At 36.4% G+C, this 16,883-nt stretch overlaps 1 protein-coding gene across 1 annotated transcript; it reads right to left on the bottom strand.

The window, feature by feature from the left end:
- Positions 1–8,379: 8,379 nt before the first annotated feature.
- LOC127120773 (late embryogenesis abundant protein At1g64065) lies at positions 8,380–9,202 on the bottom strand. Its single transcript, XM_051051314.1, has one exon. It carries the CDS (start codon positions 9,071–9,073, stop codon positions 8,507–8,509), a length of 567 nt encoding a protein of 188 aa, XP_050907271.1. The 5' UTR covers positions 9,074–9,202; the 3' UTR covers positions 8,380–8,506.
- Between the last annotated feature and the right edge of the window lie 7,681 nt (positions 9,203–16,883).

Genomic DNA, 16,883 nt, shown 5'->3' with positions numbered 1-16,883 from the left:
GATAAAAGGCTTTAACGCTTCAACTCTTGGAGGACCATTCATGGGGTAACCGTGTTGCCTCAAGGATAACACGGGTTGTAGTTGATGCAATCTCTGGCTCCTATCAAAGGTACATTGGGGAAGTCCTCAATGCTATCAATAACATCCTCGGTTTCCTAATCCCTGATGTATCACTTAACATGACTGGAGGTGAGAGAAGCCAACTTCTAAGGGGCCTTGAGTTCCTTTAAGACAAAAGGGCCTTCCTCGGGCATGTGAGATCTAAACCAAGTGTACAACAACTGTGCACAACACAAGATAGCTTCTCCCTTCTTCTCATGACGCTCATGGAGAGCATAATGAAGGTCAGCTAGGAGAAATGGTACAGTGTTACCATAGAAAAAGATCCTCACATACAGATGATCCACAAAATGGTCAATATTTGGGAAGAGAACTATCCTATATACCAACACAGCTAACACAACATAGAAATCTTTCCAATTCCCATCTTTATCCATCTTCAAAGCTTGATCTTCCAAGAAATTTCTAGAAAAACCACTGAATATTCCTTTCACATCCCAATTTGCTACGACTTCAGAAACCTTCAAACCCAAAGCTAAAGATATCCTCTTGGGAGGAATACCTTCATCAAACCTATGAAATGAATTATGATCCCTCAAATTCCAGCCTACAATCCTCTCTAATTCCTCCAAGGTAGGAGCCAACTGGAAATCAGAAAATATGAAACAACGTAGAGGTGGATCATAGAACTGAGCAATAGTCATAATAATCATCATGTCCATCTTCTCATCCAAGATGTTCAGAATTCTTCCATGGTCTTTCACGAAGCTGGTGAGTTTAACCACGTCACTTTGGCACTCAACTTCTGCAAGATGACAACGTCCACTTTCTTGTATTTGAACTAAAAATATTATTCTCTCAAGATTCATTTTGCTAATAAGTCTTGAATTCCTGAAATAATGTGAAACAAACTAAGAGTTTTTATTTTTATGCGTACGCAATAAATGGATGAATGACTGCTCTTTGGTATAGGTTCAAAGGTCCGAGGTACGAATAAATCTGATTGCTTTCCAAAACGGGGTTCTCACCAAGTATAATCTATGGTTTTTGTTACAAAGGACCCCCAAAGTCACTGATTCACGAGAATGTTTGACGCTTATGGAAAATGCTTTTCGGTCATCAACTCCATCAAGGGAATCTATTATGGGTGAGGTTCTCGTACTGACCCTTACGAGGTATTCACCTTGGAAGTCCGTACTATGCAACCATTGACTCGGGTTCTAGACAAGGTACTTAGAGTCATGGATTCACAAGACTGTTTGCCGCTTACGACAAATGTTTGTTGTGCGTCAACTTCATCCAGAGAATATATTCTGAGCGAGGTTTTTGTATCAATTCTTACAAAGTATCCACCTCGAGAATCCATACTATGCAACCATCATTCCTAGTCGGCCAAAGGTTCAATGTTCTAAAAGGTACCTAGAGTCATGGACCCCTTTGAAACGTTGAAGCTTACGAAGTATTCACCTCGGCCGACAATATTTGCAAAAGGATATACTATAAGTGAGATTCTCATACCGACTCTTACAAATTGTTCACCTCGGGAGTCTGTACTACTCAACCATTATCCTATCTTATGTTTTTCACTCTAGACTCGCGTAAAAAGTCGTTCCCACATGGTTTGCAATCAGAATATCCAAGTACCACAACATAATGGAACCAATATACAATAGATATATCAATATGACAATAAAGATAACAAAAAAAATAAAGAAAATCCACACAAGTAAACAAACAAAGGCACACAAACGACCTAACTAGGCCGGACTCACTTAGGGAATCAGTTCCCCAGCAGATTCGCCATTTGTCGTACCTTAAAAAAATGAGAGAACACGACCTAGCGAAGTGCAATCGCACGCTCGCAATGATGGACTGAACAGAGTCGCCAGCTAACTTTATTTATTCCTAAAAAGGAAAGGGGAAATATCGACAAAACCCAAGAAAGAACGACGATGATTATGGTCGTCACAACCAACATCAGGGTTAGGAAATCGATTACGTGAGGGGAAGGTGTTAGCACCCCTCACATCTGTTGTACTCAACGGGAACTGTTAGGTTAGTTGTACGCGTTAGTGTTAGCTTGAAATGTTAGGATTCTCGATTTATTTGGTGGGAAAGAAAGAATAAAAGAGAGAAGAATGTTTTGGGATTTTTAACGAAGGGGATTAAACCTAAGTTTTTTTACTAATGGGCCTGACAAGATTTATAAATCCTGCTCCTACGTATCTCCGGGTGCAATAGAGAACTCAAGGCTTATGTTTTTCTGGGTAAAAAATGTTTATTTATTGGTCGATTTTAGCGAAAGCTACTTTGTGTCAATCGATAGAAACATTGTTGGACTACCCAAAACAAGTGGAGAATGGGACATTTGCATCACGCCCGAATGGATTTACAAATCAACATTCATGGGCAACATCATAAGCTTACTCGCATGATCAAGTGGATGAAACATTATTTTGCATCGTCTTGAAACAAAATACCTTTCGTTTGAGAAAAGGGTTTAATGGATCAATTGCACAACGACGAGAAAAGAGTTTGATTGGTTTGAATGTGCTTTGAGTAATGGTGAGAACTTGGATGGGCGAGATATCCATCTCGAATCCTAGCCTCAAAAGTGCGTGGTATCCACCATGTTCCATTTCCGTATTATTTGCAAAAAGGTTTGATATTTTTATGTGTTTTTGAGATTTGATTGAGAAAAGGGTTTGACGAAACCGCATCGACAGTTTTGAGTGATAGCGAGATCTAAGATGGGAGAGATGTGCATCTTGAATTTAGTCTCAGGAGCTCGTGGTATCCATCCCGTTCCATTTCCATATTTATTGAAAAGTATTTGAATAATGGTTAAGTATTTTTGAGTTTTATTATGAAGTGACTTGACTTTGGATCAAGCGTTTGATGAATGACTGAGAAAGATTTGAATGAAAAGGTTTGAGAGAAATGGAATGGATAGAAGTGGATTGATTTGTTTATCGAGAAAATACTCGACGTTGGATCAGATTTTTATTTTTGATCTTTTTGAAAAGAAGTTGGTTTTGTTCTTGTGTTAGTAACTAGCTAAGCAATCAAGCAACAAAGAAATAAAAGCAGCAAAATTATTACACGTCATGGAATGGGGGTACATTTTGTCAAATGGGGATTCAAGATAATGAAACAATTAAATTGGACCCAATCAACGAGCAAACAATGTATGAGTGTAGGTGCAAGAGGATGGTATCGTTGTAAGAAGGCCCAAGAGTAAGTCATGTAAAGAAAACACACAAATTGTATTTATAACACATTCAACAATTAAATCTAAAGAATTAAAATTAGGACGTGCACGGATTAAAATCGGAATGCGAGGATGCGAATCAAAGTCACATAACGTAAAGACGTGCAAGGAAAATGGAAATTGAGAAGCAAATTTGATTTAAACAAACATGACGTTGGATCATTGTTTGTTATCATGAATCGAAAGAAATGCTAGTGAAAAACGTACCATTATAAAATAGCATGGAATATAGCTCAACCGTTTAGCCGATGAAAACGTGAAGTAAGGATTGATTCACATAAAGGTAATGTAAATGGTATCAAACCATGATCGAGTGAACCTCAGAGTCACAATTCAAAATAATCGATAATTTAAGGGATACGGCAAAGTCCTAAATAATGTGCTCAAAGTCGATTTGTGTATCGACAATGAATGGAATTTCGTATGCAAAGGTCATAACGCGGCGAAATACAATCACTATATCGAAACAAAATTTTGGCGGCATAACGACATGAAATTACCAATTCCGCAGATTTAAGAACCCGATTCAAATACGATGCAATTAAAGCGCAACATGAGTTTATTTATAATACTTGAAGATTATTTACAAAATATGGGAGGTGAAAAAAAAGTAAATGGACCTAATCTTCATTTCAAAAGTCCAATATTTATCCTAAATTCAACTTTATAATAATATATAATAATTAAAAATAATAATAAAAATGAATATTGCAAGTGGAGAGCAGCGCCATTCTGAAGAAGAAATGCAACATGTTTTCAAAATTCAAAAATCAAACTAATCATCTCATAACACATGGCATTGCAATAAATAATCACAAAAGAAGTAAATTAATAAAATAAGAAGCAAAAACTTCTTATTCTATATCCCACGCGAAAACGAAACAGAGGCTCCTCTCTCAATCTTATGCTCTTTTTCATAAAAAATTCTCTCTCTCTCTCTCTCTCTCTCTCTCTCTCTCTCTCTCTCTCTCTCTCTCTCTCTCTCTCTCTCTCTCTCTCTCTCTCTCTCTCTCTCTCTCTCTCTCTCTCTCTCTCTCTCTCTCTCTCTCTCTCTCTCTCTCTCTCTCTCTCTCTATATATATATATATATATATATATATATATATATATATATATATATATATATATATATATATATATATATCGTGCTTTGTTCACTTATGCTTTCTTTTTCCATTCTCTTAATCTCACTAGAAAAATGCAAGCAAAAAAAACATCCATTCAACATAAACACTCATGACAATCCGACTATGGCGACATGAAAATGGAGCAAGACAAACACAAACGAAACAAGATATAACTACTGACAATTTATCATTCATGGAAAATAAACAAAAATTGAACAAGACCCACACGACTGTGATGAACGCAAATGTTCCGCCAAAAAAAACATCACAGCAAAACGAAACCACAAAGTAAGAAAACCATATGTTACCGCGAGAGAGGTGCTTACTGTACACACGTTTGCAATTATATTTGGCCGTCGACGGGGATTGTAAATGTTTGACCGGGATTTAGAAATGGTCAGCGGATGGATTCGGCAAGTGTAACGATGGATCCAACGATGTTTGACTGGATTCGGAGCTTGGAAGTCAACGACTGTTGTTGTTTCAGTTCAAGTTTGCACTGGCGGCTGTAAGCAAATTTGTGTGGTTTTGTTGTGCAATTTGTCGAGATTCATCGTTTTATGATGATTTCTTGGAAACGGAGTGGCAGTGCAAATGTTGAGGGAGGTTTTGGTGGTGAGGATGGAGGCGAAAGTGAGCGGGGTAATTATGAATCGAAGGTTGGAGTGTGGGGAGTTGAGAGAGAAATGAGGTGTCACAATAGTGATGATGGTGGTGACAGATCCGAGTGGTGGAGAGAATGGTTTTGAAGATGGTGGTTCTTTGAAAAAGAAGAAGAAGGTTTGGACGGAGGAGGCGTTTTTCCGTGGTGGATCCGGCGGTTTATTAGGTTCAAGAAAAAGGAGTGGTGCTTTATTGTTTTCTGTCAAAAGAAAAGAAGAGGCGTGGTCTCTTTTCTCTCTTACCAGTGAGCGAGATAGAGCTTATGAGTCTTCTGAGTGTCAAATGGACGGGTCTAAAATGACGTGTTTTAGGGGAGAGAGAGGGAATCAAAATGAGAGTTTTTTTTAGTGAGGGGGATGTGTGTGGACCGATTATTGGGGATTTGAGTCATTCATTCCCCTCAAAGATGCTATGAGCTGTGAAAAAAAATCCCAACGAGAGAGACGTTGGGATCCCATGTTAGTGGTCCTCTAATATTCTCTTTCTTCAAATCAGAGTATGACACGTGTCCCTGCTGTGGGAAAGGATAAGGATCAATTGATTCTTTCCCACTTACTATATATTTTCTTTTATTTTTAAAATATTAGAAATTAGATAAATAAATAAAAATAATCTAACTACTCAAATAAATCTAATTAATCATAAAGATCATTTTGGCTATAAAACGAAAATAAAATTACTAAAAATGAATAAAAAGTGGGACGCCAAAATGCCCGAAAAATTAAAATGATTGCACCACAATGATAAGTGCAAAATAAACGACTCGAAAACATACATTTTTTGTCAAATTTTGAAATGGAAAACGCCCGGTTAAAATGCTCAGACGGATCAAAATGTGCCCAAAAAATTAGCTGAAAAATAAATCGAGCACACCAGGTTAAACTACGTGAAATATAGATTAACAAAACTGATGTCTACGAGCTTGGTTTGGAAATTTTTCGTCCGCTAATTTGACACACATTTGACAATTAATTCAACCAGTATGCGTGTAGATTCAAAAATTTATTTTGACTGATATTCTAAGCATTATGCGGTATGGAATGCATGTTATGATATGCAAAGATGCAACAACTATGATGAATGTATTGAATCAACGATTCAGGATCAAAATTGGGGTGTGACAGTAACTGAAAAATTGTTTCTCAATTAATTGACCTACATTTATCAAATTTCTTTTCATGCCAGGAACATACCACACATTCTGAATCAATACAGTTTTACCATTATTCATAACTACTGTGACATTTCTCATTCCTTCAACATTCAAATACTTATCATCAATACGTATGATCTTGGTCATCTTATCAAAGTCAAACTTAACCAGACATTCCTTATTTTCAGTAAGGTGATTTGAACAACCAGTGTCCATGTACCACCATCTTCCAAAGAAGCGCTATCAGACTCAAAATCCATCAATAACACATGTTCATCATCAGAATCTCTTGTGGCTATGTTTACTTCTTCGGACTTCCTTTCCTTATTTAACCAACAATCAGCAGCGAAGTGGTTAAACTTCTTACAACAGTAGCACTAAACTTTCCTCTTGTCATACTTCTCCTTCCCCTTCTGAGCACTCTTATGCCTTTCAAGTTGAGGTTTCTGACTTCTGAACACCATTATATTTCTTTTTGGCTTCTAACCAAGTCGGCTTCTAATATTTCTTACCAAAAGCTTCTTTCAGAGTCTGGTGCTCTACCTCCATTTCAGAGTTTCTCTCAATCAGATGCAATTCTTGTGACTCTAGACTACTTTACAGCTCTTCAATTCTCATAGTGCTAAGATCCCTAGAATGGTCAATTGCTACAACAATGTAATCAAACTGAGGAGTAAGAGATCTAAGTACCTTCTCAACGATCTTTTCTTCATAGAGAGTATCTCCACACGACTTCATCTCATTTGTGATCATAATCACTCTAGAGATGTAGTCAGGTACCTTTTCATTGTTCTTCATGTTGAGATTCTCATAATGCTTACGTAGAGACTAAAACTTCACCTTCTTCACTGATGATGCATCATCGTCGTAGCAACGTACCACTGTGTCCCACGCAACCTTCGCCATCGTCGAATCAACGACTTTCTTAAACATGTTCGCATCCACACACTGCCGAAAGTGCAACCAGAACGTAACCGTCGTTGACAAGATCAAGAACATCTTGAGCGCCAAACAACACATGCATCTGAATCATCCACCGATTCCAGTTCTTTCCATCTAACACTGGAAGCATAATACTCAGATTACCGTTTACGTTCATCTTCAACCTTGTGCAATTCACTCAGATTTCATCAAACACTAGTGTTTTCCAATCCCGCAGAATCAAGAAATGTGATTTTGTTACGTTTCCGATAAAAAATTCAACACGAATTCAAGAAACGAAATCAATCACACAATACCCCACCATCACTCGTGTTTCTCTATGTTTCCTCGTCGATCTAAACCGGAACTCTAGATGTCAATTGTTGGTGCACAAAATGAAGACGACAAAGATGGAAGAAGAGAGAGAAAAGAGAGATTTGAAATAACAAACTTACACTACTCTTCAAAGCGGTTACAGTAAATAATTACACACACCACTATTAACATCTACAATTGTTATATACACAATAATAATTCCACGTAGGCGAAAACGCTAACCTACACTAGCTAGGTTAAGCTTAATAAGACTAATACTATTACTGAATATGAATTACTTCTAACAAAGTATCCCTTCAAATTGCTTTCTCGTTCCCAAATTTGTACCGAACAAAATTTGAAAACCAATCATGTCTAACATCACTTGACCTCCTCACCATTCTCGCATTCCTCCACCAAATGGAGTTATTAACAACTGGCAAAGTATGATCCAAACAAGTAGTCAAGAGATCGCTTACTTTAAAAACCTCACAAAAGAAAGAAACACATACGAAGGTTGTCATCCTCCTATAAAAACCTCCAAAAATCATTTACCTAACAAAGACAAATTAAACGCCATAAAGTCCTTCACCCTAAGGCCCTCTTCCTTTTTGGATTTTACAAACATCATCCATAAATTCTTACAAACATCATCCATAAATTCTTCAAAGACTCGTCGCAAATTAAAACAGAAACTAAAATCTTCATTCATTTAAGTCACCTAGGTTCGAAACCCATCCTTTTCAAAATGCATTTGAGATAGTCCCAAGATGCACAATCACATACTTTCTCGAAATCAACTTAAAGAAAAATAAAGTTGATATCCAACAATTTTAATGCTACATTTAATTTTCATTATAAGCTTCAGACACACTAGAAGGAAATTCTATTTAAAAGAATAATCAATCTCAACCATATATTTTGATTACATAGATAAAAATACAAGGAATTTTGAAAATTAAAAACAACACAAAGATCAAGTAAAAAATCTTATTCTTATTGGCACTGAATTCCCTGAATTGCCCTTGATGTCAATATGATACTCAAATTGCAAACCATTTCTATTGTCTTTCTCTTGTGAACAATCTTCAACCACTGAATTTGAACAATCCCACTGAATTTGACATAACCCGTAAGATTCAACGTCCCTGAATAAACATCCCTAGTAAAATTCCCATTCTCATCAACAATTAACTCGGGAAACTTCATATTCACCTTAACATCCGTATGTTTGGTTCTTCTTTCTTTCACTCTGGCATCAGGAATTTTCATATAACCAACTTTAACACCCGCATACATCAATTTCACATCGCTATTCTCGTAACTGAATATTCCACCGAAATTAGGGTTCCAGATACTGAAATATGTGAGAATTGTTGCGTTGAATGAACGCGACGGTGAAGTAACGTTATAGGTAATTTGATCCAATGTAGTTGAAGTTAACTTTACCTCTGGATTCCTCAATCGGAATATCAATGCAGCGATTAGTAAAACTGCACAACAGAAAACAAAGAAAGTGAAAAAGTAGACGAAACATTTGTTGCTTCGTTCCTGCTTGTACATGATGCAGGGGTATTTTGGTGAATCAATTGTTTGATTGATTTTTTGGCATAATGTTTTTTTTTTCTTCAGTAACTGAATTAGATGAAGATAAATGGTTTGAAGAATTGAAATGTATGTTATGAGTTGTATTGTAGTGTTTATTTATAAATGTTTAGTGTGGTAGCTGATTCATTCATGAGTAATGGATAGTTATGTAAATTAATAAAAAGTTATTTTTTTCTTTCTTTAATTAACTTTTCACAGGGGGTTACGATGTTACCCTTTCTTTAGTTTGGCATTTCCAACTTTCAACTGAAGTCATATTTTAAGGGATTAATTTTTTTTATTTGTATATTCGGTATATTGAATTGATTAATATGATTTGAAGGTTGGTTTGAACGTCAAATAATTTAAACCTTTTCTATTAAATTCAATTTCAACACAGCGGTGACAAATTTCCTTTTTCATATATATTGAATGGAATAGAGATATTTAAACATCTAAATTTAATATCGGATAGAGATATGTATAAATACACTTAAATCAACTTTTAATCTAATCAGTAGAAAAAGAAATAATATTATTAAAATGACAACTCAAATACTTTTTAGGTGTCAATATATCTTTTACATAGTGAATCTGGTCAATATACCAGATACATTAATTTATTTAATAAATTAAAAAAAGAAATTATAGAGGAAATACATAGAATGAATTTATAAAGGAGATAGAAAAGAAAATGATTATTAATATACATAATAAACCCTATTATAATAATAATAATTAATATTTCTGTGTATTAATTTATGATATGGTAAATACATAATTATTATTTATGGACAAATACATAATTAATATTTATCATGATAAACAAAGTAAATTTCAAACTATCTATTCCGGTCATATTAGTAAATTTGTCTTTTTTGATACATTTATTTCGTTCATATATGCTCTAGATATATTAACGATCAAATATATCAAAATAAAATGAAATAAAATTTAATTATAATAATAATTAGATGTTATATTGACTTGGAGTCGAAAATTTAAAAAAAAAATATATTTTCAATTTGTAGTGTATAAGTTCACATAAATAAAATAAATCATGTTTAGTTGTTTTACCTACTTTTTTGTTTTATTTTTATATTTAAATTAAAATTATTTTTATCTTTTTATAAATTATTATAATTTAAAATAAATAAATATATTTCTAATGCAGAAGTTCTAAAAGAAACTATATTTTACTTGTAGTTGATAAGCTCACCTCAATTAAAAAAAAAATCACGCTTAGTTGTTTTACATATTTTTAGTTTTAGTTTTATATTTGAATATAAATTAGTTTTTATCTGGATTTTTTTTAAATAATTATTTTTAAAAAAAATCGAAAATAATAAATATTTCAAAAAAAAAATCAAAATAATCACATTTAGATGAGGATGCGTCAGATGAATTGACGCATCCCCTAAGTAATCAAAGGAGTCGTTCAAGGCATTGGCGCATGCATTTGGCTCCTCATGAGGAGACGACAATGCTCTTGGCGCATGCATTGGCCCTCATGAGGAGGCGTCAATGCTCCTGGCGTCTGAATGGTGCATGTGGTGTATGCGTCAATTCATCTGACGCATACACCATTGTATTATTTATTTTTTTAATTTTGTTTATTTATCAAATAAAAAAGAACAATGTAAAAAAAAATATTCATGTGGTAAGAATTGGTTATATTGGATTGACATAAATTTAATGACCGGCCCGACCGAAACGTCCCCTTGTTCCACATCCAGGTGTGTTAGTTTGTCTCCGAGGTCTCCCACGATTTTCTTGAGGTGTTTGAGGTCTTTGTGTGCTGACCTGATCGAATGATGGCTGGTGGGAAGGTCCAGCGGAAGTTCCAGCGATATTTGACAGATGTGTCATCATTTGTTCCCAATATTCTGATGGACTCTGGCCAACAGCGCTTACGTAATGGAGTTCGGTGCCCATGTCATCGTAGCTAGGTCGTTGGGATTGGGTGGATTGGGGACGGTATAGTTGCCCAAATTGGGGCATTGAATCGTTTTGGAAACGAAGCAATGGTTTCTGGGACATATTATAGTTAAACAATGGTTGTGTGTTTTGGTGATGGGAAGTTTGAGTGGTCATTGGTGGGGGGGCTACGGTGAAGTGACTCATATGAATCATCTGGGCTATAGACGGTTGTAGTTGCAAGGTTTGATTCTTGGTTTTGTGGTTGAGTGGGTGGTATGAATGGATTGCGACGTTGGATGGTTGGTTGTTGGGTGGATGATATGAACGGGTTTCGAGGTTGGGTGTTTGATTGTTGTGTGTATGTGGTAGGTTGATATTGTGAGGTTGGTTGTTGGGTTTGGGTGGTTTGGCATTGGTGTTGGGTGGGGAATTGTTGTGGGGTGTACGATGGTTAAGCTAGTTAGCGTGGATCCATCAAATATCGTGACTTAGATACAAATTGTTGTGTTGTTACCGACCTAAACCACGTCATATATTGTTGAGTTGGTCTTGCACCATGGATGACTGGTTCGTTTAAGATGTGTTGTCGTCGATTCCTCCATTGACGACACATCTCTTTTGCAAAGTCTCTCCAGTTAGAATAATCCCATTGTGCATCAACCCTTTTTTGATGCCAATTCCCCAAGCACGTGGGAGGTTCTGAAATTTGTTGTTGCATGCCGAACTGCAGTTTGACCCGGTCACTTTGGTGCATTTCCAGATCCACATCCTCTAATATATGGTTCTATCAAAGGATCGTGGGATACATATTCATGTACACGGCACCGAAAACGCTTTGGATCCTAATAACACATAAGTAAGAAATGCAATAAGAAGAAGGAATACATAATACAAACATAGATAAGAAAGGTATACATCTTAAAAATGGAATAAGTAAAAAGAGAGTGATAACATACAAATGTCGAGATATTCTCGAGTGTTCCTCTATATTCACACCCATAGTTAATAGAGACATAATTTGATGTTGCAGAGCTTGAATGTGGTAGAGAAATAGTGTGGTAAAGAAAGAGTATAGATGAGTAGTGTTGGAGATGATTTGATATTGTGATTTGAAGGTTATTTATAGATGAGTGATTTAGTAGGTTTGCAACCTACGAAGTATGGGATTGATTGCATGCAATGACAAAAGTAGACTAGCCTTAGTCTTAGGAGCATGCATGTGAAGAATCACATGCAAGGAAGAGGCGTCCTTCCTCTTGGCGCCTGCATGTGATTAGTCACATGCAAGGAAGAGGCGTCATTCCTCTTGGCATCTAAGAGTAATTGAATGGAAGGGGTGCCCTTCCTCTTGGCGCCCATGTTGCTTTATGGCACCTAGGGAATGTGCGTCTTTTTAGAATATTAGAGCACAAAGATTCCTTGCTACAAAGATTCCCTAGGAGCATGTGTGTTCTTGTCATTCTTGTCACTGCATGTGAATTATTTTCACTGCATGCATGGTCAAGTATATGCAGACGAGCCAAGTGATCAATGCGTTCAACGTTTACGCTATTTAGTATGTGCAAATGATCAACTTAGCAATGCATTCAATTTCAGTAAAGAAAAGCAAGTTAGATTTATAAAATATGTCTTCCTCATAACATTACATGATCAGTGCCCATATCGAAGGTGAAATATTTGATCATCAATTATTCGGTTTTTGTTTTCGAAACATAGAGGTATCTCGGTTTACAATAAATCGATGATAAATTTTTTCACATATTAAACAAAGAATAGAAAACAAAGATATATGATACAATCCATATGTGCAAATGCAAGGATCTTTAAAATAAGGAGACACATTTCGCACAAAAGAGGAATGTGTAAAAGCCATTAAAAAATTACACATGCAACTATCGGCTGATTTCAGAGTTGACAGAACTAACGCATTGAGGTATAAAATTTATTTTCCGAATGAGCACTGCCTTTTTAGGTTGTCAGTTTCGTACCGGAAGAGGAGCGAGTCTTGGGAGATTGGATCCATGGGTCCAGATCACACATGCATGTTGACAAACCCAATGCAGGATCATCGGAAGTTAAGCTCTCAACTAATATGCGATGAAATATTGTCTGTCATTGGCGAAAATTCGTCGTTAAAGGTGAGTACAATAATCTCTCATATTATGGCAGAGTACGAGTACACTCCATCATATAGGAAGGCATGGATAGCTAGGACAAAGGTTGTTGAAAAAGTGTTTGGCAATTGGGAGGAGTCTTACAAACAACTTTCAAAATACCTGTTGGCTCTAAAACAATATGCTCCCAGGACTATTGTCAAGTTGGAAACATTGCCCGCATATACACCAGACGGGACGTGTGCTGTTGGAAATGAAATATTCCACCGTCTCTTTTGGGCGTATCAACCATGCATCATAGGTTTTTCTTTCTGTAAACCAATTATACAAATTGAGGGTACATGGTTGTACAGGAAATACAAAGGAATTTTACTGATGGAAGTGGCACAAGATGACAACAATAACATTTTTCCAATCGCCTTTGCCCTAGTTGAAGGGGAGACTGCTGAGGGATGGAGTTTTTTCCTAAGAAATCTTCGATTGCACGTTGCACCTCAACCTAACTTATGTTTGATCTCCGACAAACATCCTTCAATCATCAATGCATATAATAACATTGATAAAGGCTGGCAAAATCCTCCTCAGACGCATGTGTTATGTATCAGACATATTGCTCAGAATTTCATGCGGGAAATCAAAGATAAGACGTTGCGGAAGAAGGTTGTCAATGCAGGTTACGCATTATCAGAACCTTCTTTCAAACACTACCGCGAAGGAATAATATTGTCAAACGAAGATGCGGTATGGTGGATCGATAGTATTCCATTGGAGAAGTGGACTAAGGCATACGACAACGATCAACGTTGAGGCCACATGACAATAAATCTTGTGGAATCAATGAACTCTGTCTTCAAAGGCATCTGTAACCTACCTATAACTGCTTTGGTGCATACAACATATTTCAGGCTATGAGCGCTATTTGAGAGCCGACGTTCCAAATGGAGTTCAATGTTGCAATCTGGGCAGTTGTTCAGTGATGCTTCAATGAAATTCATTAGACATGAAGCTGCCAAAGCGAACACACATGTAGTCACAGTGTTTGACCGCACTAAAGGTTGATATAGTGTTGCCGAGTCCATGGATTACAATGAGGGCATGCCGATGGGACAATACAAAGTCGAACTAAATAGAGGTTGATGCGACTGTAGAAAGTTCCAAGCCTTTCATACGCCTTGCTCCCATGTCATTGCAGCATGCTCAAATGTTCGAAGGGATCCATCCTACTTGCTATCTGAAGTTTACAAAGTCACCAGCCTATCAAATGTTTATAAAATTAGTTTTTCCATAATGGCAAAAGAGGATTACTGGCTAGAATATCAAGGGGACATCGTCTGGCACAACGAAGTTATGCGCAGGAAGAAAAAGGGTCGCCCAAACAGTACCCGGATTCGAACCGAAATGGATACGGCAAACAAAATGGTTAGATTATGTAGTTCATGCCGTCAGCCAGGTCACAATCACAATAACTGTCCTAGTGTTGGAACGAGCACAACCAGATAAATTCACATGTACCTCTATTGCAATATATGAAAAACTAAATTTATTTCATATTAGACGTCTGTGACAAAAGTACCATTACATAAACAATAACACAAACAATTAAAACAACTAGAATACAAGAACTATGCGATTACAACCATCAAAACAATTTTGAACATGTAATGCATCATCCTACGAGCGTCTTGGTCGGTCTTAATATCCACCCATTCGCACACTTCTCCATTTTGGTTGAACGTGGATACAAGCCATTGTATTCTTTTAATCCTTTCATCCTCTCCAATTTCTCCCTCTAACCAAATGTACAACATCCGATTAAGACGTTCAAACGTATATGTGTTCCAGAGCCAAATTTGTATCGGAGCCGCAACGGCAGAAAATATTATATCGGTATTTCGCTTCTGAATGTATGCAGACATGGTTAAAACACGGAAACTTGAAGGTGGGTGGGGTTGAATTAGAGAAAATATGGTAGTAGGGGATGCTTTTGTGTGAAAAATATTGCATCAAAGGTGTAGTATTTATACAGATATGACAAAAAATGCATGCGCCAAGAGGGTTGACGCCCAACATGACACATCATGCAGGCGCCAGAGGCATTGGCGCCTCCACTTAAGGCACCATTCAGGCGCCAGGAGCATTAGCGTCTCCTCATGAGGGCCAATGCATGCGCCAAGAGCATTGGCGCCTCCTCATGAGGAGTCCAATGCATGCGCCAATGCCTTGGGCTTCTGCTTTGATAACTTAGGGGATGCACCAATTCATCTGGTGCATTCTCTTCTAAAAATGGTTATTTTGGTATTTTCAAATTATTTTTAAAAAAAAAATCTTTTTATCTTTTATAAATTATTATAATTTAAAATAAATAAATACTATTTTAAATGCAGAAATAGAAAAGTTCAAACTTTGTATTAAAATATATTTGGTGGGTAGCAGATCGACATTTTCCATTTTTTTAGATGACGTCCATTTGTTTTTTTGATGCAAAATAGAAATTTAGGAAACAAAACACAACCAAAATGCCACATGGAAAAGCTTTTTATACACACACATTAGGAAACCAATAGTGATCCACAGCGCCGGCATGTTAACATAAACATTTGGAATCACAGCATGCTGTGCATATTCCTTAGAAATGCTCTTTGTGGAACTCAAATTTTGATTTTGTCGCACCTTTTTGTTGAACTCGGAGCATAGCTTGCTCAATTCTTTGGCCAAAATTGGTGCTCCACAATAAAATACTTATGATACCAAGCCAAGATATATGAGTAGAAGACATAGTAACAAATAACAAAGTCTCTAAAACAATGTATGATGTAGAATGACTTACCTATTCGCTTATTACAATGCTTAGAACATATTTTAGAGAAAACTTTTTTCCAATTAGGCCTTGCAAAATGAGTTCGCACCTGATAGTAGATTCAAATGGAGATTAAAAATTTATGTAAGATATTAGAAAGCAAATTCTAGCTTTTAAAGTGTTGATAATTCGCGAAAGACGGTCTTCACTGAGTCCCAGAAACAATATCAACTCCATTTTTCGCATGGTTGAGGGCTTACACCATGGTGATGAGGACGGATCTTGCATCACCTTTCTCGTATACGCTGGTCAAGTAGTTGTGCATCTCAATAACACCCTGAAGACCATAATTTAAGGATTATAAGAAAAAAATTTAAGAGAAAGTTGTAACCACTTAAATTACTTAAACATCTGAACAAAAGTGTGTCTGGTGTCAGTGTATGTTATTATATATAATTTATTTATTTATTTAAATTATTATCCATGTGTTTTAGTGTCCTAGCCGTGCCTGGTGTCTATGTAATTGCTTCATAAACAAGATAAAAGAACATTTAGGTAAAACTTAGTACCTTTTGATCTATTTCACTAACTTGGTTCATGACCCCTTTAAACCAATCAAAAGAACTTTGTTCTCTTGTTACCCAGTAGAAATAAGTGCTGGTAAGCGCCACTGTTTTCTTCTGCTTGTTGAGAAGATCTTTTAGAATGCTGATAAAAGGTGTTGCTCCTACTCCAAGACCAACAAGTAACATGACATCATATTTTGCATAGTCCTGTGCTGGCGCACCGTAAGGTCCAAACAATTATTTGTGTCTAGTGTTGGAACTCATGTGAAAAGTGACTTTTTTTTCCTGCCCTGCCCCTTTCTTGAATTTTTTTTCCCAATATGTCCTAGTCTGAAAATAATTTTCCAATCTACCCCCTTTTTCAGAATGAACTCGTCACTCCAATGGAC

Source organism: Lathyrus oleraceus, chromosome 2 (genome assembly GCF_024323335.1).
Source record: "Lathyrus oleraceus cultivar Zhongwan6 chromosome 2, CAAS_Psat_ZW6_1.0, whole genome shotgun sequence".
Taxonomy (NCBI): domain Eukaryota; kingdom Viridiplantae; phylum Streptophyta; class Magnoliopsida; order Fabales; family Fabaceae; genus Lathyrus; species Lathyrus oleraceus.
The sequence above is the reverse complement of the archived record's forward strand: the minus strand, read 5'-3'. Positions and strand labels throughout refer to the sequence as shown.